Consider the following 27,173-nt stretch of genomic DNA (forward strand, 5'->3'; position numbering starts at 1 on the left):
TGTTGCCTATATGAAAACAAGGACTCTGTCTTGTATCCTTGATGCCTAGAATAGTATCTGGCATGGAGTATACACACAATAAAAAAAAAAATCCGTACTAAAAATGTGCATACATATGGCTTAAAAATTTTTTTTTTAACGTTTATTGTTAGAGAGAGAGGGAGAGACAGAATGTGAGCAGGGGAGGGGCAGAGAGAGGGACACACAGAGTCTGAAGCAGGCTGCAGGCTCCGAGCTGTCAGCACAGAGCCCAAGCTATCAGAACAGAGCCCGACATGGGGCTCAAACTCACAAACCGTGAGATCATGACCTGAGCTGAAGTCAGAGGCTCAACCGACTGAGCCACCCAGGTGCCCACCCATGGTACTAGTTTTGATTTTTAAAAAAACACTCCATTGAAATATTTCTCTTGATTACTCAGTTTTTGCCTCTCCCCATCTAGCCCTGGATCAGACTATTTTCCAGTTTTCTCACTGGATTTTGCATTATAAATTAATCTTCGTATTTGTTGAGTACTTACTCTGTACAAGACACTGGTAGATGAACTCACTGGAAATTCACAGCATAGCTGTAACATAGGTATGGTAGAGGCCAGGTAACTTACCCAGGTCACAAAGCTATAGGGAGGTGGGAACACAATAGACAGCAAATGCAGAATGTGCCATATGGGTAGAAATAGACTCATAAAGTAGAAGCGAGATTAAGACCTTTAACATCCCGGCATATTTACCCCGCTGCTTTTGAGAGGCCTTTATTATTTTTTTTTTTTAAATTATTTTTTTTTTCAACGTTTATTTATTTTTGGGACAGAGAGAGACAGAGCATGAACGGGGGAGGGGCAGAGAGAGAGGGAGACACAGAATCGGAAACAGGCTCCAGGCTCCGAGCCATCAGCCCAGAGCCCGACGCGGGGCTCGAACTCCCGGACCGCGAGATCGTGACCTGGCTGAAGTCGGACGCTTAACCGACTGCGCCACCCAGGCGCCCCGAGAGGCCTTTAAACAAACGTAATGAACAAGAATTTAAGGCTTAGGGAGGGAAAGGTTGATGGGCTACCTGGGTGGGGAAGGAGAGGAAGAGGGAACAGAAGGGACTCATCATTGAGATGCTTTAGGAGACTCACTGTGTTCTGTATGTCTTATTGATTGCACTCGGAGTACATTAGGGGACATGAGAAGACTCATCTGTTTGAATCAAATACTCGATTATACTGAGAAGTACTTCTGTGACAATGTGGCTTTAAAGTGCAGAATGATTTGGGAGAAACGTCTTCCAGTTATAGAAAAAAATTATGGTACACCACACATCAGAATAAAGTATAGACAGATTAGTTAAGTGGAAAACATAAAACCATAAAAGCCAAAATAAATATAAGTGTTTGGAACTTTTAAAAAGCATAAACTTGGGGCGCCTGGGTGGCTCAGCCAGTTAATTGTCCAACTTCGGCTCAGGTCATGATCTCACGGTCTGTGAGTTTGAGCCCCATGTCAGGCTCTGTGCCAACAGCTCAGAGCCTGGAGCCTGCTTCAGATTCCGTGTCTCCCTCTCTCTGTGCCCCTCCCCCACTTGCACTCTAGCTCTCTCTCTCTCTCTCTCTCTCTCTCTCAAAATAAAAACATAAAAAATTCTTTTAAAGCATAAACTTTTATAAAAGAAATGACAGAGGAAACCAGATGAATTCATTAAGTACAGATTTTAAGTTGATACATCGAATTTTGTCATCAAATGAAAAGAAAATGACTGGTTGAGGAAAATATTTGTATAACCAAAGTTTATTTTTGTTTTAAACACCAAATTGTTATTTAAAAAAACAAACAAAAACCGTAGGTTCTCAAATTAAAAGGCAAGTTCATAGAAGGGATACAAATGACAAAATATGAAAAATGTTTTCATAAGTGAAGATTAAATTCAGGTAAAGATTTAACTTTCTCAAATTGTAGCTTTAAAAAAAGGTGGTGTTGGTAAATGAAGAGTGGGGTAAAGAAGGGTCTGATGAGGGGCGCCTGGGTGGCGCAGTCGGTTAAGCGTCCGACTTCAGCCCGGTCACGATCTCGCGGTCCGGGAGTTTGAGCCCCGCGTCGGGCTCTGGGCTGATGGCTCGGAGCCTGGAGCGTGTTTCCGATTCTGTGTCTCCCTCTCTCTCTGCCCCTCCCCCGTTCATGCTCTGTCTCTCTCTGTCCCAAAAATAAATAAAAACGTTGAAAAAAAAATTAAGAAAAAAGAAAGCAATGTGATGGAAAGGGATTATGAGTTCCATTTTAAAATTACGGATACTGGGGCGCCTGGGTGGCGCAGTCGGTTAAGCGTCCGACTTCAGCCAGGTCACGATCTCGCGGTCTGTGAGTTCGAGCCCCGCATCAGGCTCTGGGCTGATGGCTCGGAGCCTGGAGCCTGTTTCCGATTCTGTGTCTCCCTCTCTCTCTGCCCCTCCCCCGTTCATGCTCTGTCTCTCTCTGTCCCAAAAATAAATAAACGTTGAAAAAAAAAAAAAAAAAAAAGAAGGGTCTGATGGGTGTGCTGGTTGGTGTAACTGTAATTTTCAGGCAGCCCTTCTACCCAACTGCGTTTCAGAAATAGAGATTCGGGAGATTTTTCTTCAGGGATGTTTATCACAACATTATTTATAAAAGTGAAAAAAAATTAGAAATATTCAATGTGTTACAACAGGGGATATGTTAAATTATCACACGTCCTTACAGTGGCCTTTCGGACGATCATTAATAGCTGTTTCTGAGGAATAATAATTGGTATCTTGGAATAATCACCACAGTATTTTATGTGAAAAACAGTAATACAGTACTGTTTCAGTTTTAGAACCAGGACAGAAAAAGTACATTTGCCTGGAAGAGGAGACTGGAAAGAAATTAACCAAAATGTTAACATTTTGGCAATTTTGAAAATGCTTCTGTTTTTCTAAATTTTCTTTAGCATATATTTACAACTTTAATAAATTTGGATAAAAGTGTTTTATGGAAAGACAGTTTGTGAGGACGTAAGATCAAGAGCCCCGGGCAGACAAGAGTCCTCTGTAGGTTCTAGTCCATTTCCTTCTGTCTAGTTTTCAACCAGCAGAATCCTTGAACGAGTCACTTCCCCTCCTTTGTGAACTGTGTGAGATCAGGGCTTCTCAGATTTTTCTTTTGAAATGCACTCAGAGGCAGGAGGGAGTGAACACCCACACCCAGAGGAGAAAAGGTTGGGGGATATAATATCAAAGTAACCTCTTGGGGGCGCCTGGCTGGCTCTGTTAGTAGAGCACGTGATTCTTGATCTTGGGGTTGTGAATTCAAGGCCCACACTGGGTGCAGATTTTGCTTAAAACCAACAAAGTAACCTCCTGAACAAGATTTAGTGTGGAAGTTCACGTAAACTTCCCATTCATCTCCAAACTATACTGTTGTTAGTTTTTAAATTTTTTTAAGAATTGAGATATAATTTGTGTACCTCGAAATCCACCATTTAAAAGTATACATTCTAGGGGTGCCTGGGTGGCTCAGTCAATTAAACATCCAAGTCTTGGTCTCTGCTCAGGTCATGATCTCACAGTTCATGAGATGGAGCCCCGAGTCGGACTCGTTGCCGACACCATGGAGCCTGTTTGGAATTGTCGCTCTCTGCCCCTCCCCCACTCATGGGTGTGCAACTCTCTCTCTCTCTTTTCTCAAACTAAATAAATAAACACATGAAAGAAGTGTATACTCTAATAGTTTTTACTGTATTCAGAAGCTCGTGTAAGCAACCGGTGCTAGTTTTTCACACACAGATGTTTACCATGGACACTCTGTGGTAAAATTGACTCTCCCAAGAAATCGTACCTGGTGAGTAACCTTAGCAGCATTGGAGGTCCTTTTCCGGGAGGATTTCACCACTCTGAGGAACCCAGAACTAGATGAGATTCCACATGTGTTCCACACGTTGCATTTTCAGTGTGTTTTGCCTGTCTTTCCTTTAAACCCAACTTACCTGGATGAGTTGTTATTAATAGTCTTGGTTACCACTGATTTACCCATCTGTTCACTTACCATTCATAGTGGGCGATACTAAATTCAGTTCATTTTCTGTACTATGTATTTTTTAAACTGTCTAGTAGTACCTTCTGCCAGACTTTGCTGGGGATAAAGAGTGAAGTCATTCCCAACCCTTGGCCTCAAAGACAGTCTTTTAAGGAGAGGAAGTTATGGGGACTTTGGTATTAGAGCTGCTTGGTGACCAGTGCAGGTTCCCAATTTAAGTGGAGGAAGATGTGCAGATGGCAGAATACGTGGATCTTAAAGTGGATAGACCGAGATGTGGACAGCACATGGATTGAGTTTTGACTAGGTGTGTTTAAATCACTTTTATCTCAGTGCTATTAATTCCTTGCACGTGTGGCTTGATGCTGTGCTTATGGGTAGCGAATTCCTCCCTGAAATTTCTGGTTCTACTTTATCCAAGATTAGGTGGAAGTAGTCCAAGTTCAGCTGTGGGGGGGGGGGGGGGGTGCTGAGATTCTATATTTTAAACTCTTGGCCTAAACCAGCAGTCCTTATTAAGTACAGTTACTTGAGTTATAATTGAGCTCCATGAGACTTGGGTTTGTTCTTAGCCTTTCTCTATCTGGGTGCTGGCCAATCAAGAGGGCAGGGCAGGGGCATTTGGCTCCAGCCTTCACATTAATTAAAGGCTTCAGATGTAGATTTCTGATGGTTTGACAATGTCTCCAAATACAGTCATGAAAGGCACTGGCAGGACAAAACGAATATATTTATTGTACAACTTTAAATACCACAGTTTTTATAACTCAGTGTTGGCATTTCTTCTTTTTCCTGGGGGCAGTGATGGGTCTCCTACAGCCTGTAAGAGGCCCGGAGGTGTGTTTTCTGCCTTTCTTTCCGGATGAAGGGAATGAAGCATCAGGAGCCTTCAAGTTCCTGATAGTGTAGTGTTGGATGATTGTTTTCCAGGGCCATTGTCCAGCAGTCAGGGATACCACCGCCTTTCGGAGCAGTGACAGTAGTAACTGACGTTTTTAGGGCATGAGCAAGTCCTGTGCAGACGTGGATTGTGCTTTGCAGCTCTTTTGATGAAAGTATAATCCGAGAAGCCAACTTAAGTGTGAGAGAAGGAACCAGTGAATCCGTGATTGCTTTTCAACAGTAAATGATAATCCATTGCCATTAAGAAGTTAATGTATTACTGGATTTAAAACCGCCATCTCAGGAGGATAGGGGGTGTGGGATAAGAAAAACTGTCCTGCCTTTAGAGATTAATTGGACAGAACTGTTTACAGATTTCATTGTGCAAATGGGCAGGATAATCAGTTTCGTCATATAGATGCTTAGCCTGAGTGGGACACAGAGAGTAAATGTGGATTTGTGGCAGAAGCTGTGTGTGGAAATCCTCTTGTGTTGCAGAGATCTTGTCAAGTCCTAAAATGGAAGCATCAGATTGTGTGTGTGTGTGACTGCGTATATGTCTGGTGTGCTGTATTCTAACAGCTTACAAAGTGATGCCCTCCACAATGGGATATTAAATTCGTATTTGATTTTGTTCTGATGGAAAGAGTAGGGAAGAAAAAACCCTAAGTATCCCTCAAAGCCAATCATGCGTGCTGGTTGATGTGTGCTTCTTTGTCTTTTTAATTAAGGTTTTATTTTTAAGGAATCTCTACATCCAATGTGGGGCTCAGACTCACACCCCAAGATTAAGAGTCGCACGTTCTACCAACCGAGCCAGCCGGCTGTCGCTATGTATGCCCTTTTTAATAGCATGATTCTCATGTAGTCTCATTTTTGGGTGTGTTGATGAGGTAGAATAAGAAAAGTTAAGAGTACCCACCCAAAGGTGAAACAGCTTTTCCAGGGAAAATTTTTAGCTGTATTTATGTAGACCATTCCAAGAAAACAGTTTTGTGGGATGAGCACCCTTGTATGTGTTGACGTGCTTATCATGGTTACTCCGTGACTTGATTGGAGTTATAGTTAAATCAGCAAAAATGAGAGCCTTTCCCACCTGCACTTTCATGTAAGGGCTCATTGTAGATTTTATCAATGGCTTTGGAAACAGTAGATTTGTATTTCTTGAGATAGGTCAAGAGTTACTTATGCCCTGTGCTATGCAAAGAGATTAGCCATCCCTGGATTCCCAGAGAATCTACTTCCTTTCATTCTTTGAAAAGTCTAATTTCTTTCATTCAGACGTAAAGAATTACAAAGTCATCGAACTTTTCATGTGGCTTTAGGAAACACCACCATTTTATATAATTAAGGAATAGCTGTTTTTTTAATTGTACCAAATATTGTTTTTTGATATTAATCATGACTAGATTGCCAAAATGCCCATTTCAAATCCTGAGAATGTTGTTTAAGTCTATAAAAATAGGAGAACAACATGATATTTGGCTTGCACATTTGTTAAGAATAGTATTTCATTTGTCTCCATGATAGAACTCTTGGAACAAAGAAGCTAAATTGCTTGGTTGAGGTGTCAGTCCATATACCTTTTTTGGGCTAAATCCATTGTTAGAAAAGAATGATGTGTCAGTTGACTACTTTTATCTTCAACCTACAGCGTTTGAAAATCACTCAGACTTCCTCTTACATGAAGCTTTGCCTTCGCCTTGAATTTGCTGCATTTATATAGTAACATCAAAGGATGAGCATTAAGTTCATGAGTGGCCAGTCAATTGGAAGATGGCACCAGATTCGAAATGGATCCCTGCTAATTGAAGTAGTATTCAGAAACTCAGAATTAGATTAGATGGATAAAAGTTGGGTGAAGTCAAAGCCATCATAAGATATTTTTATACAGTGGGCAGTGGAAACTAATTATCCTGGATTTAGGGCAGGCGTGACTATTAAAATAGTGACAAACCCAGGGGTGCCTGGGTGGCTCAGTCGGTTAAGCGTCCGACTTCAGCTCAGGTCACGATCTCACGGTCCGTGAGTTCGAGCCCCGCGTCGGCTCTGGGCTGATGGCTCGGAGCCTGGAGCCTGCTTCCGATTCTGTGTCTCCCTCTCTCTCTGCCCCTCCCCCGTTCATGCTCTGTCTCTCTCTGTCTCAAAAATAAATAAACGTTAAAAAAATTAAAAAAAAAATAGTGACAAACCCAAACTGGGCAGCTAAGGGCTGGGTTGAACCTGCCCGTTGCCCATTAGTAGCCGGGTCGTCTCTGCCCAATGCCTCGCCTCTCCAAGGCCTTTTCTTTCCTGTGAAATGAGGAGAAGGATGTCTGTCGCACAGATTTTTGAGAAGATGAAATGACAGTGTATTTCAAAGTGCTTGGCAAAGTATTAAGGGTTGAACACAAATTTCTTTTGATTTCCTTTATGAGAGAGGGTATTCAGGAGGTAGAGGCCATGATTTCCCCTCTCTGTATTGGAGGCTGGTCTTGGAGTGTGTTTGTTTTGCACGTGTACACACTGTGGGGGTGGGTGGCCAGTACTGTGTTTATTAGGACTTCGGGGTAGAATTGGGCTGTAGCATTTCTTCATCATGGTTGGCCTCTGGGAGAATGCTGTCAGAGTGAAATAGTGACTAGCAAGCTTTTTATGGACTAGAGACTGCCTTATGAGTAAAATTTATAGAGAAGCGGCCATCTTTCATCTTACCAAGCTTCCCCTGCTTCCCTGTGGCATTTGTACCAGTCAGGGTCCCAGTAGGAAACCTGTGGCGCACTCCAGCTGGGTGGCTGAGGGGAGTTCTATAAAGGGACTAGGTCATAGGGGCAAGTAGCAGCCCGGCAAGGGGAGAGAGCAGTCACAAGAACCAAGAGAGGGTAGCTGTATGGAAGCAGACACCCAGCAGGACCTGTGGCCTTTTGAAGGAGACACAACATGCCTCTGGTGCCCTTGTAGGGAGTGAGCTGTAGGAAATTCCCCTTCCTCATTTTCCTACTCTCTGGTCTTCTCGTGTCTTCCATGAACTAAACCCAAGAAAAAGACAGAGGGTAAGGGAACTGTTGATGTGAAATCCTTTTGGGTCAGCCTCCTGGGGCGTGGAGCGAGACACGCAAATGGCGGGAGAGGATCCCTGGACATATCTGGGGCATTAGGAATCTTAATATCTTAATATCTTAATGTGGAGTTGGTTTTTGGATGCTTTTTTCTTTCCTGTTTACGTGCCCCCCATTCATTCACTGGTCCCGCGCTCTGCCTCTGTTTGATCTCATTAGTGTGATCTCATTAGTTTGATCTCATTGAGTTCATTAGTGTGATGCCCAGGTGACTAGATCCAAAGAGGTGCCAAGCATTGACTGCTCCTGCCCAGCATGACTTTGTTGAAACACAAGCCAGTGCAGTTTATTGTCTGCTGCTTTCGTATTTTTATATCTTTTTACATTTATTTTTATAGTTTGTATTTCCTACTCACCAAATGAATATATGAAAGCTGCACAGAAAGCCAGGAGGAAGGGGACCTGTTGCCTGATTCTCTTTCCTTCTCGTGTCATTAACCTCACAGATTAAGATTTCTTCTTGTTTTTGTTGTGGAAAAAACTAGCGGGGATTCTGATTTGATGATTACGCCTATGGTTGGGCCCTCAGAGCAAGCCATTGTCCCGTGGATAAGGATAATAAACAGAGGCAAGCTGGATTTTTTTCTTGTGTACTTTGAATTGCTTGGGAGAGTAAAGATATCAGGTTTTTTTTTTAATAACTTGTTAATTGGTAATGAGAAACAATTCTGTAGTTCTTTTTCTACCAAGAGGTGCTACTTTTTAGATGCTTTGGGGTTTTTTTCCCCCAGTATTCAAGGTTGGAATTGTAAAATAGTCCTTTTAAACTCTTCCGGTGAAGCTCCTTAAAACGGGCTGAGGCATTCACATTGTAGTGTTAACTTTGGAGTTGGAGGAGTCCAGAGTGCTGATTAAGAGTCATCTGAAAATGATAAAGGAATTGTTGACCCAGAACCTTGGGGCTAGAAATCATCTTCCGTCGTAACCGTGCGAGGCTTCTGTGTTTACGCGGACATCTGCAGTCATTTAAGAGTGCTTCTATGAAAACCGTAATACTCATTTGAATTTTTCTTGATTGTTTATATAAAGATAATAATGAAATCCAACCACCAGAAAAACAAAATGAAATTGGGACAGCTGCTGTATTCCTAGTTTTAGTTTTCCTTTTCTCTTTTCTTGTTTTTGTAAGTACCTTGTAGGTAGGAAGTGGCAATGAGGATGCCCCTGTCATCCTGTGTTTTAATATTATATTCTTCCAAATGTAATGTGCAAGTAGGTACTTTCAGTGTTTTTCTACACTGTTAGGGGAAGACAGAGACATTTGTTTTTTGGAAATCTCAAGGAAGCCTGAAAGTGAGTGAGAAATATTCAGAAATGGAGTGACGTACGAAAGAAGCCACCCACATTTGGAGAAAGGAAGTTTTTAGAGTCGTAGTGTTGGATAAGTTGTGGAAGAAATAGAGTGTCATTCAGTGACATGATCTCATCTTTCTGTCTTCTTCCTTCCATGGTCATTGGTAGCTTTGAAAGGATTGCCCGCAGGCTTACACTAACAGAAAATAGATGTTGAAAAAGAGAAAAATAAGAGCACAGAAGAGAAAAATCCAGTAACGGTAAATTTCTATATCATGTTATTTATTAGTCAAGAATGAGCAGACAGGAGTGTCACTGTGACTTCTCGGAATTAGGTGATTCCTTGGGATAACTGCCACTGATACAGTTGATGCTTATATATATAGATACGTATATATATCTATATATCACATATGTGGTATATATGTGATATATATATCATATATATGTGATATATATCAAAAATATAGGATATATATACACACACACATATATATATACAGCACACACACACATATATATATATATACACACACACTCACACACTTCATTTTAAAATGAAAGAAAATGTGTAGAACTTTCTAGGCGTTTTTCCTTCCTACGAACGGCATTTATGTAAGCGCATTGTCATTTCCAGATCCAGATCCTGCCTAGCAGCCCAGCCTCCTGGCAGTCTTGCAGATATTCTCCAGGGAAGAGAGCTTTATCAAGTGTTTATTCTCTTCAAAAGATGCTGATTTCGTTGTGTTTGCCATAAGATATGTGGTTACAAATACACTATCAAAATTCCACGCTGGGTGGCTTACAAAAAGGTGACAGGGTTTTTTTTTGTTTGTTGGTTGGTTGGTTTTGTTTTGTTTAAGCTCATCTGCCCCTGAAATGGACCCTCATCCCTGCAGTTTTGCTGAGTGTTCTCTACAGGTAGCCTTTCTACCCCTAGTGATGTGCCCTCCTGGGATGCCCCTCCAGCAGGCTGTTTGGGGAGGCCACGTCCAAGCCGCCCTGTCTGGTTTCGTTGTCTGGGAAACTGAGAAGGTGTCATGGTCTGACGACGTCTTTTGCTGTTGTCCATCTTTCAGGGACAGGAGAGAGCGGCAAGAGTACGTTTATCAAGCAGATGAGAATCATCCACGGGTCAGGCTACTCTGATGAAGACAAAAGGGGCTTCACCAAGCTGGTGTATCAGAACATCTTCACGGCCATGCAGGCTATGATCAGAGCCATGGACACGCTCAAGATCCCCTACAAGTACGAGCACAATAAGGTAGGCGTGGCCGCACGGGATCGCTGGCGTAGCCATCCACGGTGCGCAGGCACCCTTCACAGGTCTGGGATGCGCAGTGGGTGGGTTTTGAAGTGCGTGTTTTTCATCTCATCTTAAATGGGACTTTTAATGGTTCAATACGTTCCTTATAGTTTTTTTTTTTCCCTTAAATCTTTAAAGTCACATCTATGCACAATTAGAGTTGTGTTAGTGATACCGATGAAAGACATTATTTGGATGTTCAATGGTATAAAACTTAGGGGACGCCACACTACATTAAGAAGACAGTTTGTGAGTTCTAGACAAATTGACCAAGGTGAGTGAATTCAGAGAAGAGGCAGCAGCCTTGTTTCAACCTCCCACTCTTTGTGCTTCCTTGGCAAAAAAAAAAAAAAAAAAAAAGAACAAAAACAGCTTAAGAGCATTCTGTCCGGTTTAATTTTGGATTTCGTGACTTCCTTTCAGTAGTGCCACAGGCTTAATTTTATTTCAAAATAGGCCCATCTGTCACTTCCAATAACCTTTCAAACACGTTTCCCTGCAATTGTGTTCAAGTAATGCAAACTTCTAACGTCACTGGAGAAGGGGTTAGGAAAAAAAAAAAACCAACACATTTTTTCAGGGCTTGGAGGTGTTGATTTTATCGTAAGCTGGTAAAGCCTCGCCTTGTGTTGACAGAGCACTAAATGTGTACCTACACTTGCTTTAGGGCTTCATCAGAACTTCCACTCTCCCTCAGTACTCTGGAGAATCTACTCTTAGAAATGGTTCCATACACCCGGATCAATATGTAACAGCAAGAAGCTGGCATGCCTGCTGTGACTCACACACTAGGATTTAACCCAAAGTGAATCATAGGTAAAACAAAGCAGTGCTGTGTACCTTTACTTCTGTTACCATTGAGAAGCTTCTAGCTATACACATCGTCTGAAAATCAGGCATTTATTTTTCTTGGATGTTTCCTTGAAATCGACTGGCTGTTTCTGATGTAACTGATGCTCTCGCCCTTAGTTTGCCGAGGGCAACAAGAGCGTGTGTCCACAAATAGCAGAGAGGCCCTCCACAAAGAACCCTCGAGAGTGAAAAAGATCTGGGCAGCTTTATGAGCCTGGGAACGTGTTTGCTTGAACCACATGAGGCTGCCTGGATATCTAACCAGTCTACATGTAGAAGGATCAAGGCTGTGTTTCCCCACTAAGAAATCTCAGTGTAGTGAATTTCTGAAATAGTGGCACACTGGTTTTGTTGCAGCGGGAGGAGAGTCTGTTGAAGGAACTGCCTTTAATACCAGTGACTTTCCCAATCCACAATTAGTTGATAATATCATGATCTGACGAATTCTGGCTGCGTTACCACACGTGTGCTATGATGTACGGTTGACCCTCGAACAATGTGGGCATTAGGGGTGCTGATCCCCATGTGGTCAAAAATCCACGTATAGCTTTTGGTTCCTCCAAAACTTACTAGCTTACTGTTGACTAGAAGCCTTACTGATAACATAAACAGTTGATTAACACCTATTTTGTGTGTTATACGTATTATACACCGTATTGTTACAAAAAAGCAAGCTAGAGAAAAGAAAATGTTATTCAGAAAATCACAAGGAAGAGAAAATACACTTATAGTACTGTACTATATCAGAAAAACCCATGTATAAATGCACCTGCAGGGTTCAAACCTGTGTCGTTTTTTTTAATGTTTTTTAAATTTTTATTTATTTATTTATTTATTTATTTATTTATTTATTTATTTGAGAGAGAAAGAGTGCAAGTTGGGGAGGGGCAGCGAGGGGGTGGAGACAGAATCTGAAGCAGGCTCCAGGCTCTGAGCTGTCAGCACAGAGCTCTACGTGGGGCTTGAACTCACGGACTGCAAAATCATGACCTGGGCTGAAGTGGGATGCCCAACCAGCTGAGCTACCCAGGTGCCCCAAACCTGTATTTTTTAAGGGTCAGATGTGTCTATGTGTATAACTGGCAATATGTGTTATATATATAACGTATTGCCAGTTTACACTGTATAATATAACGCAGTCTCTCTTACTGATGCAGAAAAATCATCTTTCTTGGATATTCCAGAAGAATGTTTCAGGATCTTGCTTTGATGGTAGCTTTTCATTTGAAGATCATTTATTGTACCATCATGTAGAGACATAGAAGACAGAGTGGGATGTCTGCTTTATTCGTATAACACAATAAAGAATATTTAAGAGCATGTGAATTCTTTGTATCAGTTCTAGTTAAGTAGAATTTACTGTGATGAACACCATTCGGTTGAAAAGCAATATCATAAAAAGTTAAAATGTTACGATTTTTCTCAGCTATCATAATTACCCTGCGGAATCTTCCGCCCTCTCTTGGTTATTTCACATACTGCCTGATACAATGACACGAGTGTGTGCTGACCTCTGAATTTCTCAGTATGTTGAATCCCCTTTAATTTGTAATATAAATTACTTACCCACTCGTTCCATTTTCTCTACAACATACACATTCTGAAGCATCACTCCTTACTTCCAAGCTCTGCCCACTCCTTGCCTTTGTCAATGCTTACTAAGGACCTAAAGTCTTCTTTCTGTTGCATCCAGCTGCTACATCCTCCTAGAGTCCTTCTCTGCACACCTGCCCCCTTCCATTGGGTAAGTAATCCCACCCTCCTTTAGCAGAAGCCGTAGAGGAGTGTTTATAATTGTCTAGTTTGTATTCTTATGATGACTTGTGTGTTGATCTTATTTTCCCCACTAGACTCCAAGCTCCTTGAAGGTAGAGGATGTATCCATTGCACCTCAGCATTCTTCATTGACCCTGGTGTTGTACCTTGTGTGTAATAAAGGCTCAAAACAACCCTGTTTTATGAACAGGCAAATCATTATAACATTAGACCCCTGAAAGCTTCCTCTTCTGCCCCCGAGTTGTAAAAATGGTTATTCAGATCAGCACATAGCTGTTGAAATGGTTTTATGTGCAAAAGTGAATAAAAACTGTGCTTTCAGGGGTGCAGAGAAGTTTCATTAGGGCTGGGCAGAAATTTACAATTCAGAAAGAGTCAAGGGGGTAGCTGAAGGAGAGGCACTTTGGGGCGGAGGGATGGCAGGGATAAGTGTTGAGAAAAAGGAATGTGACTGTGTTGGCCAATTTAACTTGAACAGCATTTTTAGGAGAACTGGAAAGTAAAATCAAACTGGTTTAGAATGTGTTTCTGAAAGGTTTTGAATCTAGGCTTAGAAGTTTGAATTTTATTTTCTTGTGTTTATGACACCCAGTTAATAATAATATGTTTTGCTTAGAATTTTCTACAGAGGTTTCTGGTTACAATATGCTCTCTGTTTAATAAATAGTTGAGGGATTTGGTGTGCAGGTTATTAGCAACTACTTGGAAGAAATACGCTGTGACTTATATTATTTTGTGACACTAAAGACTTAAAAAACTTAAAAAACATAGTTTTTATAAAGGCTTCTTTGCATCTATGTCCATGTTGGCCACAGTGTTTGGTAGTAGCATAAATAGATACAAAAATTTGCTAACTGTGTACTTGCCTGACTCTGTACTTGCCTCTGAGTTCATGTATTTTATAAAGCAAAATGTAGCTTACAAATAGTATGGCGTGTTCTTAACTGGGAAATTGTCACAGTTTTGTTTGCTGTGAAATTGGTTCCAGCAATGAGAATACCACAGCAGAATACTGGAATTTCTCTGGCTCCTGCATAAGTGTTACTACACTGAATTGAGAGTCCCTCCAGTTAGCTGGGGGCTGGTGCAGTGGTCGTGGGGAGTCCAGGCCATGGTCTCTGCCCTAGATGGTGGTGTAGCAACCCACGCCTTTTTGTAGAACTTACAATCCAGGGATTCGCTAGCTCTGGAGTAGTTTGTAATAAGTTGCAAACTTTTACCAAAAATAAAGATCAATTCTTCTCTGAGTATCTGCTATCCCATTCTTGAATTTTCTCTGCCAAGTGAGTAATGTTTACAGGTGAGCCGCTTGGGCTCCGCCCAAGTGAGAGAACAGGTCCGAAGACGACTTCTCACTATACTGTGAGCTAGGGTTTGTTTTATTCCTAAATATTACTTTGCCATATCCCTAAACACAACTGTTGATAGCTGATGTTAAAAGGGATTAAATATTTGTTGCTCAGTCAAATCAAAAGATACATTTAAGCCTCCACTAGGTGCAAGGCATTCTATGAGGTTCCTCTGTCATTTTTAAATTGATATTTATTTTATTTTTTATTTTCGAGAGAGAGCCAGCATGTCCATGAGCAGGGGCAGGACAGAGGGAAAGATAGAGGCAGGGCAGAGAGAGAGAAAGAGGGAGGGAGAGAGAGAGAAAATCTTAAGCAGGCTCCATGCTCAGCTTGGAGCCTGACACAGGGCTCGATCCCATGACCCTGGGATCATGACCTGAGGGGAAACCAAGAGTCTGATGCTCAACCAGTTGAACCACCCAGGTGCGCCATCCTCCATCGTTTTTTACTGTCCAAAAGGGAAAATGTCCATCAGTATTATCTTACAGTTTCCTCTCTTAAACAGACATATTCTGATTATTCGTTGTTTGGGTGCTGAAATCAGCTCTTTGTAAAAAAGGAGAGATTAAAAAAAAAAAAGTTTCTGTGCTCACATGGCTAAGAACTCCCTTGAATTACAGTGTGGGAAATAGGTCAGGTATTGACCCGTGATTTTTATGTATTTATTATCTTTATCTGGCAGTTCCTGCATCGCCTTGTTGATATTTTGTATGCACGTGCTTTATTTTCTCGGATTGCAAATGATGTCACAGTAAACAGACCTCTTGTTTTGTAATTCGTTGTCTCTGCGTCATGTGCCGAATGTTGTGAGAGCTTTTTTTTTTTTTCATGGAGTAAATGACCCCAGGTTAGCAGATCCTGGTATCCTTTTTATCCTTGTTTCTGGTAGTTTCTGAGAATTTTGAAATCAAGCTATTCTTAGGGCAGTTTCAGAGGACTCATAGACTTTGCTCTTTTGTCTGGTCCCTGGAGGAGAATAGAATGTAATGCAATGCTTCTTCATGCGATGAATTCAAGACTGTTGAGTCAAAGTCAGACACTGTCACCTTTTCTTTTAGTTTCTGCTTTTAGACTTGGAAGTCCCAGATGACTGGGCCTCCCTCGGCACCAAATTGACTAGCCAGGAGTTTGCAGGCCTGACACCCGTTTCCCTTTTTCCTGGCCAATGAGTGCCACTGAGAATACATGTTACTACGGCATCTCTGTCCTCCCTCTAAGAAAGGACTTTTCACCAGGAGAGTGCCTCATTAAACACTTGCACAGCTTTCTGAATTTTCTGCACTTCCTGAGAAATCTAAGATCCCAGAAGCCACGTTTCAGAAGAAAAACGTAGCCAGAATTCTGGAGGACTTGCTAACTTACTGCTACTTTTGATCAGCTGAACAGAAATTCCCAGACTCCCTTTTTCAACATGAAGGAATTTTCTTAGTTTACCAAATGCTCAGAGACTGATTTCATTTTCGTATTTGTCACCAGAATAAGCACATAATTAAAGCAGAACGTACTAAGTAAGTATTTTCATGTTTCTCGAAAGAGTTGTATCAGGCAGTGTTCTGTGCTTATAAGCGACAGAGAACCCTGGCTAAGTTAAGAAGGGCTTAACGAGAACAGGAGGTGACCCCGAGAAGCGTGGAGAAGTGGAAAGGCTAGTTCCTGGAAACCAGGGCAGGTCTAGGGAACTCCTCTGTGACGCGGATGAACTGTGACCATTTTCATTCTTCTTTTACTCCACTCGAGGATCGGAAATCTGGGGAAACTTGCCTGAGAGGTCTGGCCTGGATTCTGTGCTAGCTTTTTGGACAAGGCTGGGCAATTTGATTGACAGTTCCTGAGGGAAGTCAGGGTACAGTTACTAAGAGAAGAGAATGATGTTGGCACAAATCACAATTACCCACTGCAACATCACCCTGCCAGTTTAGAAAATAAAATGACACGTGGATTCTCTGTGCAAGAAAACCCTCCAGTTTTGCTCGGCATTCGCTAAGCCTGTTTTAAAGGACAGCTTTTTACTCTGGGCTTGTTCAGAATGGGGGCATGGAGGGGTTGAGGGGTTCGTGTCTTAGTAACAGTTATATATGATGCAAGTAGCTGAGTTTGAACCCAAGCCCTGAAGAGCTGAGTAACCTTGGGATTGTCACATTTTTTCCCTAAGCCTAAATTTCTTTACTCTCTAAGCCTGGATGTCCCCATCTGTAAAGTGCAGCAGCTAATAATAGGATTGTTGCAAGGGTTAGATAGGTAATGTATATGAAAACATAGATGATAAATCAAAAGAGTTTGCAAGTTGTTAGAAGATGAATTAGCATGAGGGGTGGGGACGGACACTGTTAATCTTCTATATTAAGAATCAAACAAGCAAAGATCGCCTGGGTGGCTCAGTCGGTTGAGCGTCTGACTTCGGCTCAGGTCGTGATCTCATGATTCATGAGTTCGAACTCCACATTGGCTGTCTGCTGTCAGCATGGAGCCCGCTTCGGACCCTCTGTCCTCTTCTCCCTCTCTGTCTCTCCCCTGCTCACTCTCTTTCTTTCAAAAGAAGGAGAAGGAGAAGAAAACAAGCAGAAAATAACTTAAACAGCATGGCCGGATTTAGGATGTATTTGAAGGGAACTTTCCTTAGAGTGACAGTCATTGAAATGGGACAGCAAGGAAGGTAGAGAAATCCCCTTATCTGGATGTGTTCAAAACAGAATGTATTTTTAACATGTGAAATTCTTTAAGGCAGTTTTGCTGAAATAAGACCGGATGGACTGGACACCCTCTGAGATCCTTTCCAAGTTGGTTTTTCCTTGTGTTGATTCTCTGATTCCAAAACGCTGAGAAAGAAATGATGCTGTTGTTAACTTGTTATAATTTATTTATTTATTTATTTATTTTTTAATTTACTTTTGAGACAGAGAGAGACAGAGCATGAACGGGGGAGGGGCAGAGAGAGAGGGAGACGCAGAATCAGAAGCAGGCTCCAGGCTCTGAGCCATCAGCCCAGAGCCTGACGTGGGGCTCGAACTCACGGACCACGAGATCGTGACCTGAGCTGAAGTCGGACGCTCAACAGACTGAGCCACCCAGGCGCCCCAACTTGTTACAATTTAAATCTCCCACCTTTCTTGAACTTTGTGCATTCCAGAGCACTTACAAAAACAAACAAATAAATAAAATAAATGAAGCCAATAAACAAGAGATTCAAAGTGACAGTGATCTCTAGCCTATGGAGATTTTGCTTTCTTTACATCTAAATCTCATAAGTAATTACAACATCTACATCTATGTAGGTTTTTTTTTTTTTCTTTTTAAATGGTGTTTAAAGATGAAAATCAGATGCAAGTATTGGGGATATTGTCAGTGGTAGTATTTCTCCCTCCCTTCCTCCCTCCTTCCCTTTCTCTCTCTCTCTCTTTCTTTCTTTCTTTCTTTCTTTCTTTCTTTTTTCTTTTCTTTTCTTTTCTTTTTTTCTTTTTCTTTTTCTTTTTCTTTTTCTTTTTCTTTTTCTTTTTCTTTTTCTTTTTCTTTTCTTTCATGTTTATTTCTGAGAAAGAGACAGAGTGTGACCAGGGGAGAGGCAGGAAGAGAGGGAGACACAGAATCCAAAGCAGGCTTCAGGCTCTGACCTGTCAGCACAGAGCCCGCCGCAGGGCTTGAACCCACGAACTGCGAAATTGTGACCTGAGCCGAAGTTGTACGCCCAACTAACTGAGCCACCCAGGCGCCCCAATTTCAATTGGGTTGTTGGCTGCTGGCCACCAAAGACAGTCTGCAACTTCTCCTAGGAAAACTTTCTACTCCTGTGTCTACAAATCTGAGAGTTTTCTTTCTAATAAAGAGCCTAGAGGAATATGGACACCTTTTGCTACCAACTTGATCTGAGGTTGGTTTACAGCTGTCTCATTTCTCTGTAGGACTCTTGTTGGGAGTTGAATCACCACTGATTCTCTAGTACTCAGCTTTTAGAATCTCTTTGCATATGGTCTTCTCTCTTTTTTTTTCTTAAAGATGTTTTTAACTGATATTTATTGGGGGGCGGGAGGGGCAGAGAGAAGGGGAGACAAGATCCAAAGTGGGCTCTGTGCTAACAGCAGAGAGACTGACACAGGGCCTGAACCTGCATACTGTGAGATCATGACCTGAGCCAAAGTTGGACACTTAACTGACTGAGCCAGCCAGGCGCCCCTGGTCTTTTCTCTTTTAATATCTGGCAAATACTTTCCAGCCACATTTTTTGTCTCCTTACTCTGTTCTTGTTTCTTTATTCATTTTATATCCATGACAGCCATGTAAAAATACAAGATGAATGTAAGATTTGTTAAAAATCCCTATTTCTTGGCTACAGTTATTCTGTAATCCTAAGGCATGCCGTAGCATTTATCCAGGATGAGTGTCTTGAGTTCCGTTTTATCAGAGGAGGACTGAAACAAAGGAGTTTAGCAAGTAGATTGAGGCTGAGCATTTTTTTCTCTCTTTCTTTCTTTCCTTTTTTTTTGTTGTTGTAATTTTTACACTCAGAAAAGTACACGCATCATCAGTATTGAGCCATGTGTATTTTTCCATTGTGAGCACGCTTGCGTCCACGTCTGCTGATCTAGATCAGTATGACCAAAGCTCAGACACTTCCTTATGCTTCCTTCCAGTCAGTGTCCCCAGCTCCTAAAGGGTGACCCCCGCCTTGACTCCTGATACCGTAGATTAGTTGTGTTAGTGATTGAACTTTGTGTGTATGAGTGTAAGCATGTGGTATATGCTCCTGTGTATCTGTTTTCTTCTGTTCCACATTTGTGGCATTCACCCATGTTTTTACTTGTCACTGTGATTCATTTATTCTCATTTCCGCATGTATAATAGCAATGCCCCATAGAGCTTCATGAAAATGTTTTACGTCCGTGCTGTACAATATGGTAGCCACCAACCCCCACATGTGGCCACAGAGCCTATGAAATGTGGGTACTGTGACTGAGGAACTGAATCTTTACTTTTATTTAATCTTATTAATTTATATTTAATTTTTTTTTTGTTTACTGTTTTTATTCATTTATTTTTGAGAGAGAGAGAAACCACGAGCGGGCGAGGGGCAGAGAGGAGACACAGAATCCGAAGCAGTCTCCAGGCGCTGAGCTGTCAGTGCTGAGCCTGACGCGGGGCACGGACTCACGAACCGTGAGATCATGACCTGAGCCGAAGTTGGTAGGTTAAGCAACTGAGCCACCCAGGTGCCCCGTAATTTATGTTAAAATTTACATGTGACTAGTGGCTCTGTTTTGGATAGCACTCTTGTGTTATATTCCATATGCCACAGTTTGCTTATATTTCTTATTGTTAATATAAGTTTGGGTGTTTCTGGCTCTTGCAAATAATTCCAGTATAAACATTCTTGTACCTGTCTTTGGATAAACAAAGGTGTGCATTTCTTCAGGCTAAGTACCTAGGATTTGGAATCACTGAGTCAGAAGATATCCATCTGGTCATTTTCAGGATGTAGACACTACCAAAGATTGTCCAGAACGATTATATCAGTTTACATTCCCACTAGCCATCCATGAGAGTTCTAGTTGTTCCATATCCTTGACAGTTCTTGGTATTGTTAGTCCTTTTATTTTAGTTAATCCGTTAGCTAGATAGTGGCATCATGTTGTTGTTTCAGTTTGTATCTCTTTGATAACTAGGGATGCTCAGCACCTTTTCATATGTTCATTGGCCATTTGGTTATTTAAAAAATTTTTTAATGTTTATTTTTGAGTGAGAGAGACAGCACAAGCAGGGGAGGGGTAGAGAGAGAGGGAGACACAATCTGAAGCAGGCTCCAGGCTGCGAGCTGTCAGCACAGAGCCCTGTGTGGGGATTGAAACTCACAAACTGTGAGATCATGACCTGAGCTGAAGTTGGACGCTTAGCCCACTGAGCCACCCAGGCGCCCTGCTCTTTGGTTATTTAAAAAAAATGCTTGGGGCGCCTGGGTGGCTCAGTCGGTTAAGTGGTTGACTTCGGCTCAGGTCATGATCTCACGGTCTGTGAGTTCGAGCCCCGCATCGGGCTCTGTGCTGACAGCTCAGAGCCTGGAGCCTGTTTTGGATTCTGTGTCTCCCTCTCTCTGACCCTCCCCCGTTCATGCTCTGTCTCTCTCTGTCTCAAAAATAAATAAACGTTAAAATTTTTTTTTTAAAAAAATGCTTTTTACTTTTTTTATCTGCTGAGTTGTCTGATTCCTTATATTTCGTAGGAGCCTTTTATATATTAAGGAAATATATTTTTCTTTCTTTTTTTTTTTTTTTTGAGAGAGAGGGAGAGTGCAAATGGGAGAGAGGAGCAGAAGAAGAGACAGAGACAGAGAATCTTAAGCAGGCTCCATGCCCTGTGCAGAGCCCAACACAGGATTCGATCTCAGGACCATGAGATCATGACCTGAACTGAAATCAGGCGTGGGAAGCTTAACTGACTGAACCACCCAGGTGCCCCAGGGATATACATTTCTGTTGAGTAAATGTGTTGCAAGTTATCTTCTCCACTTCTTGGCTTGCTTTTTATTTTCTCTTGGTTCCTTCACTGGACAGAAGTTCTTATCATTCCACCCTCCCCCGCCCCAACCCCTTCTGATTAGTGCTTTTTGAATCCTTTTTAAGAAACTTCTGGCTACTTTAAAGTCTTGTAGATAATCTCCTGGTTTGTCTTCTAAATTGTTTGGTGTTTTTCGCTGTTTACATTCAGCTCTAAACTGCGTTCAGTTGGACTGTAGAGTATGATGTGAGGCAGGGGTAAGTTTTCTTTTTTTTTTTTTAATGTTTGTTTATTTGTTTATTTATTTTTATTTTTTGAGAGAAAGAGAGAGCAAGCCAGGGAGAGGCAGAGAGAGAGAGGGAGAGAGAAATCCTATGCAGGCTCCATGTTATCAGCACACAGCTATGGGGCTTGAACTCACAAACTGAGTTCATGACCTGAGTTGAAACCAAGAGTTGGAAGCTTAACTGACCGAGCCACCTAGGTGCCCCAAATTTTATTTTCTTTATATGGATATTTAGTTAACCCAACTCACTTATTGAAAAGACCATCCTTTACCAAGTGCAATATAGTTTCTATCACTCAGTTACAGATCAAGTGAATGTGTATATGAGTTTGTTTCTGAATTGTCCATTCTGATTCATTAGTTTATTTGTGTCAATACTGTCTAAAGACTAATGTTAGCATTGAGTTTAATATCAGAGAGATTAAGTCATTCAGCTTTGGTTTTCTTCTGGAGGTTGTACAAGTGCTGAATGTATTTGCTTGTAATTAAAGTTACCTTTAAGAACATTTCTTTAACTAATGGTAGGTTTCCCAGGATGAATCCGAATATTATGATTATTCTCTGTAATACAAGTGACTTCCCCTTCCTCGAAACCTCAGTTCATTTTCTCATTTAACCTGCAGTTGACTGCATAGCTCAGTAGGAGGACATCTATTTTTTCAGATTAATGTGACATTTTTATTATCAATCAGTCCATTTACAAAGGGTGATGGAGCTGCTGTGTGGTTTTGTCCCTCTTCACTTGGGTCTTGTTCTTTCTCACTTCAGCATTTCCTTCAACCAGAGTGGGGACTGGCATGTGAAGGCGGGGAGGGGGGGGGTTCTACCAATTTCCCCTCTCACAAACCCCTTTTCAGGCAGCACTGCTCCCGACCACGTAGATTTGGAAGATTTGGCACTAATCCCTTATGTCTTATCTTCACTCTCCAGGGCCTATTGGAAGGCTTGACTAGGCTTACCTGGACTTTCTTTTTGTTGTTGTTGTGTAGTCTCCAGCTGTTGTGGAAATTGACCATCTTTTGTGGCTCAATGTGAGAGCTGTAGGTAGGTTAGAGGGTAATAATGCAAACTGGTTTTGCCCTTTTGTTAACTGCAGTACTTTAATCCTATTATGTAAAAGTTTTATTCATTTATGTCTTAATGAAGACACTGGGAAGCAACTCATTTTGGTGAAGCAGAGTATTAAGCACGGGCAGAGCTGTAGACGTTCGTATCCACACACACATACGTGTACACACACTGGTGTGTAATTGATAGCTGGTGCATTAGAGATGACCTTTGCAGGGAGCTTGGGTGGCTTAGTCGGTTAAGCGTCCAACTTCAGCTGAGGTCATGGTCTCGCAGTTTGTGAGTTCGAGCCCCCCGTCGGGCTCTGTGCTGACAGCTCAGAGCCTGGAGCCTGCTTCGGATTCTGTGTTTCTGTCTCTGCCCCTCCTCCCCCCCGCCCCCCTCTCTCTCTCTCTCTCTCTCAAAAATAAATAAATATTAAAACATTTAAAACAAAATGAGCTTTGGACACTATTTATATATGTGGGTAAAACTGATGGAATAGCAGTGCCCTCTCCGTATTGTCTGCCTGTAATGACTGTCTGTAGATAACGCTTCCTCGGCTTAGTAATGCCCAGTCCGCTTTGCGTGGCCCACCTCATCTGGAAGTAGCTGATCTCATGTGTCTGTCTTCAGCTAATCCATATTGTTTAAAATTGGATGGGGGCTCCTGGGTGGCTCAGTCGGTTGAGCGGCCAACTTCGGCTCAGGTCATTGATCTTGCGGTCTGTGAGTTCGAGCCCTGCGTCGGGCTCTGTGCTGACAGCTCAGAGCCTGGAGCCTGCTTCCTATTCTGTGTCTTCCTCTCTCAGACCCTCCCCTGTTCATGCTCTGTCTCTCCCTGTCTCAAAAATAAATAAAAGGTTAAAAAAAAATTAAAATTGGATGAAAGGAAGAAAATTGACACTTGAGGTTGGAGATAGGGCTTTAATCATTCACATGTAGCACAGTATTTGGCATGAGGTTCTACTCTGTTGAACGAATGAACAAGTGATTGTTTACTGTATGATGATGGGTTTTTATGTGCAGGGTGGTACGCCGTCGTATTGCTGGGGCCTCACACCACGAGGCTTGAAATCCAGCTCTGTAACACCATTGCCGTATGATTGAGTAAATTAATCTCTCTGAATTCCAGTTTCCTTATTTGTAAAATTACGGTGATGATGATGCTTACTATGCTTACTTCACAATGTATTGCAAGAATTATAATAGTCTATGAAAAGCCGAAAAGTTGTCCATTGTTTTATTTTTTTTATGTTTATTTATTTAATTTTTGAGAGAGAGAGAGAGAGAGTGAGTGAGGGAGGGGCTCAGAGAGAGGGAGAGAGAATCTGAAGCAGGTTCCATGCTGTCAGCACACAGCTGGATGTGGGACTTAGTCTCATGAACTGTGAGATCATGACCCGAGCTGAAATCAAGAGTCAGACGCTTAATTGACTGAGCCACCCAGGCCCCCGGAAAAGTTGTCCGTTGTTAAATGGAGATGTTGTTCTTTAATTTAGTCATTCAACATATATTTACTAAGTACCTCCTATGTACTAGTCAACAGAAACCACTTTGGCTGTTTTTGAAAAAGAAAATAAACAGTGAGTGCTCTAAGGAATATTACCAATCTGTCTAAACTGGAGAGAACTCTGGGTAAGCAATCTTCCTCTAAAACCCCTTTCATCTGCTCAGACCTTGGACGTCCAGGGACTGACAGCCACCATATAAAATACATGTGGCATAGTTTAACACATTTTAGTAGGAAGTTGTGAATCTGGTCATTTGGCTGTTCCTACTTAACTCCTGGCAGAGCATCACATAAATACTTTCCTTGTTCTTTTAAACCAAGTAATGCATGATTTTCCCCTTTAATTTTAAAATAATGCATCTATTTTTCAATTAGAGAGGCAGAGTGTGTTTGTTGGGACCAAGGAAAGTGAATGCCTAATGAAGTCTGAAGTGATCTAGGGAGTGAGTGAGAAATGCTAGCACTTTTCTTTGGCATTTTCACCTCACTGAAGAAGTAATTTCAGTTCTGGCTTTACTTTTCAGTATTATAGAAATGTAGGGTAGAGCTTGCTGAGTGTTTTGCAAAGCAACAGTTTTGCTTATCAAAGCCATGTGTATCAAAGCCTAAACACTTGCTTCTGAGAAGCTATACTCTGTCCTTCTCTACGATACTGTTTTACTCTACATCACTTAGCACCTGCTACATAACTGGGCTTTTTGTTGTTGTTGTTTGTTGTTTATGTTGTTAATATCCATAAGATTTTCATGAGTTCGTGAGTGTATTTCCAAATAAGGAATGTACTTGAAAAGATAATGTCATGTTATATTAGGATACTTTCCTCTCAAGGGATTAAAAAAAAAAAGTCATTCATTAAAAGCTCTGATGACTAGTTTTGGCTTGATACATTGTAAACTTATATTTGGAACACACTTATTTTCCTGATTTTCTGTTTCTTAAGGTAAATTTGCGAAGAAGATATCCTTAAGTTGTTGCCCCCGCTGTTTTGTAAGACGACTGTGCAATTCGCTTGCAATGCCGTGTTGTTAGTTTAAAATGAAAAATGGCCTAAGGGGAGCGGCATTCCCGGAATATATCAAGGAGGTGGTATCACTGCAGAGTCACGAGAGTATTAGATTGGTTTGGCAGGCTGTCTGCTTTTTTCAGCGTTCTTGCATCCTCTGTGGTAGAAAGTATAATGGTATGGAGCTGATTGTGGTACACGCTAGCGTGTCTGGGAGGGAGAGTGGCTGTGCAGGTGATTGTTTTCTTTGTGCAGTCTTGATGGTACTGGGCCCTCGTTTTTACTCTTTTTTTTTTCTTCAAGGTTTATTTGTTTTTGAGAAAGAGAGAAAGCAAGAGAGCAGGGGAGGGGCAGAGAGAGAGAGGGCGACAGAGGATCCAAAACATGCTCTGTGCTGACAACAGAGAGCCCGATGAAGGGCTCGAACTAACGAACGGTGAGATCACGACCTGAGCTGAAGTCGGACGCTTAACTGAGCCATCCAGGTGCTCCTCATTTGACCTTTTGTCGCTATTTTGCTGTCTGTTCACAGACTGTGTCCATGGCAAAGGGATGAGAATGTGTAGCTGTTTGGTTATAGTACACTGCAGTCAAAGGCTCACTGAAGTGGGGTTTGTTAAAACACTTTTGGATTCATGGGGCATCTGGGTGGCTCAGTCAGTTAAGCGTCTGACTTCAGCTCTGGTCATGATCTCGCTGTCCGTGGCTTCGAGCCCCGCATCAGGCTCTGTGCTGACAGCTGAAAGTCTGGAGCCTGCTTTGGATTCTTGTCTCCATCTCTCTCTGTCTCTCCCCCTTTAATGCTCTGTCTCTGTCTCTCAAAAATAAATAAATGTTAAAAAAAAAATTAAAGAAAATTTTTTTGGATTCATTTATTCTTCCTTGGTCTTTGGTCCTGTATTCCATATCACAGTAGAAACTTTAGTGTTAGCAATGTTGTGAAAAGTTTTAGGAATTTTGGTCTTAGGCAGGCCAAGTGCAATGTCAGTACAAAGATACTTTTTCATTTTAGAGAATATGATAATGGCATCAAAATGGCCAGTGCCATATACTTTGTGGATAGGCTGTATAATGTTGTGCATTTGTGCCTGGCCATGGGTCAAATGGTGGCCCCAGGGGAGACTTGCCTTTTTCCTTGTACAACAAACAGCATGTTTTTGCCAAATATTCCACTCAGTTGGGATGCCTTTTCCTAATTTGCTCAAAAGGTTCCATGTAGTCCCGTGGTAGCTTTGGATCATCCTACCTAAACTTGAGGTTGGAAACTGAGATTTTATATCCTAGAGCAGTGTCTCTCAAACTTTACTGTCTGTACAGATCACATGGGGTCTTGGTAACATGCACATTGTGTTTCAGTGGATCTGAGGTAGACCTGGGTATCTGCTTTCCCAGCAAACTCCCGGGTGATGTGGAAGTTGCCCGAAATAGAGCCATCTTTGAAATAACTGACTCTCCACCGCCAGGGCAGATATGAATTCATGAATGGACTAAGTAACCTCTGGAGAGAAGGTTCCAGAACTGATGCTTTAGTAGGATTTCAGCCAAAGGACATTCAGCAGTTGCTTATACTATCTCAGGTCTGCCTTCCTCCCCTGAAGAGTGAGGTTGATAATGGTACACACCTTGTGTAGCCAGTGTGGGCATTCACGAGAGAATGCAGGTGCGGAACTTGTGTAGGACAGGAACTTCAGCTTAGTTAACATCCCCTAAAGGGTTGTTGTCAAATTCGTCCCAGAATGTGCTGGGGCAGGAGAAAATGGAGGGAGCTTCAAGTAAAGTGCAGAATGCATGAGGAGAAATTGCTGATTGTGTAAAGATAGGGAGGAGGCCATGACCCAAGAATGAGACACAGGTGCCTGTTATCAGGTGCACTAGTGGTTTCCAGGAAACAGTGGCCTGGCCTGTGATAGTACCTAAGACAGCTGGTCTAGAATGTAAATGACAGGGATGGGGGGCCCCTGAAGGGGTTCCTGGATCATTGTGACTACTGAGATCAAGGAGCATGACAAGGCATCTTATTATCTTGACCCCAGGGTGTTTTAAGTAAGAGGACAGCCAGTGCAGTGAGGGAAAAGGAAGGAGCAGGGAAGGAAAGAGAAAGAAGAGGAATAACCTTTACCCAGTACTTGTGCATGAGGTAATGTCAGGTATTGTAGTTAATGTGCTCCAAAGTGTGAGGCAGAGGTGGGATTATTCTAACTAATTAATTAACTATATTTTAAATAAAACAATTTTTAAAGTTTATTATTTTTGAGAGACAGAGTACGAG

At 41.9% G+C, this 27,173-nt stretch overlaps 1 protein-coding gene across 2 annotated transcripts in view; it reads left to right on the forward strand.

Annotated features, from left to right (window-relative positions):
- Positions 1–27,173, forward strand: part of GNAQ (G protein subunit alpha q) — a 317,775-nt gene that overhangs the window by 98,363 nt on the left and 192,239 nt on the right. For both annotated transcript variants that reach the window (XR_007146310.1, XM_047830059.1), the window contains exon 2: positions 10,366–10,550. Coding sequence is in view for 1 of the 2 variants with exons in the window: in XM_047830059.1 (XP_047686015.1) it covers positions 10,366–10,550 (185 nt within the window). In the remaining variant the exon portion in view is untranslated. The remainder of the gene's footprint in view (positions 1–10,365; positions 10,551–27,173) is intronic.

The sequence above is a fragment of the Prionailurus viverrinus genome, chromosome D4 (assembly GCF_022837055.1).
Source record: "Prionailurus viverrinus isolate Anna chromosome D4, UM_Priviv_1.0, whole genome shotgun sequence".
Classification (NCBI taxonomy): domain Eukaryota; kingdom Metazoa; phylum Chordata; class Mammalia; order Carnivora; family Felidae; genus Prionailurus; species Prionailurus viverrinus.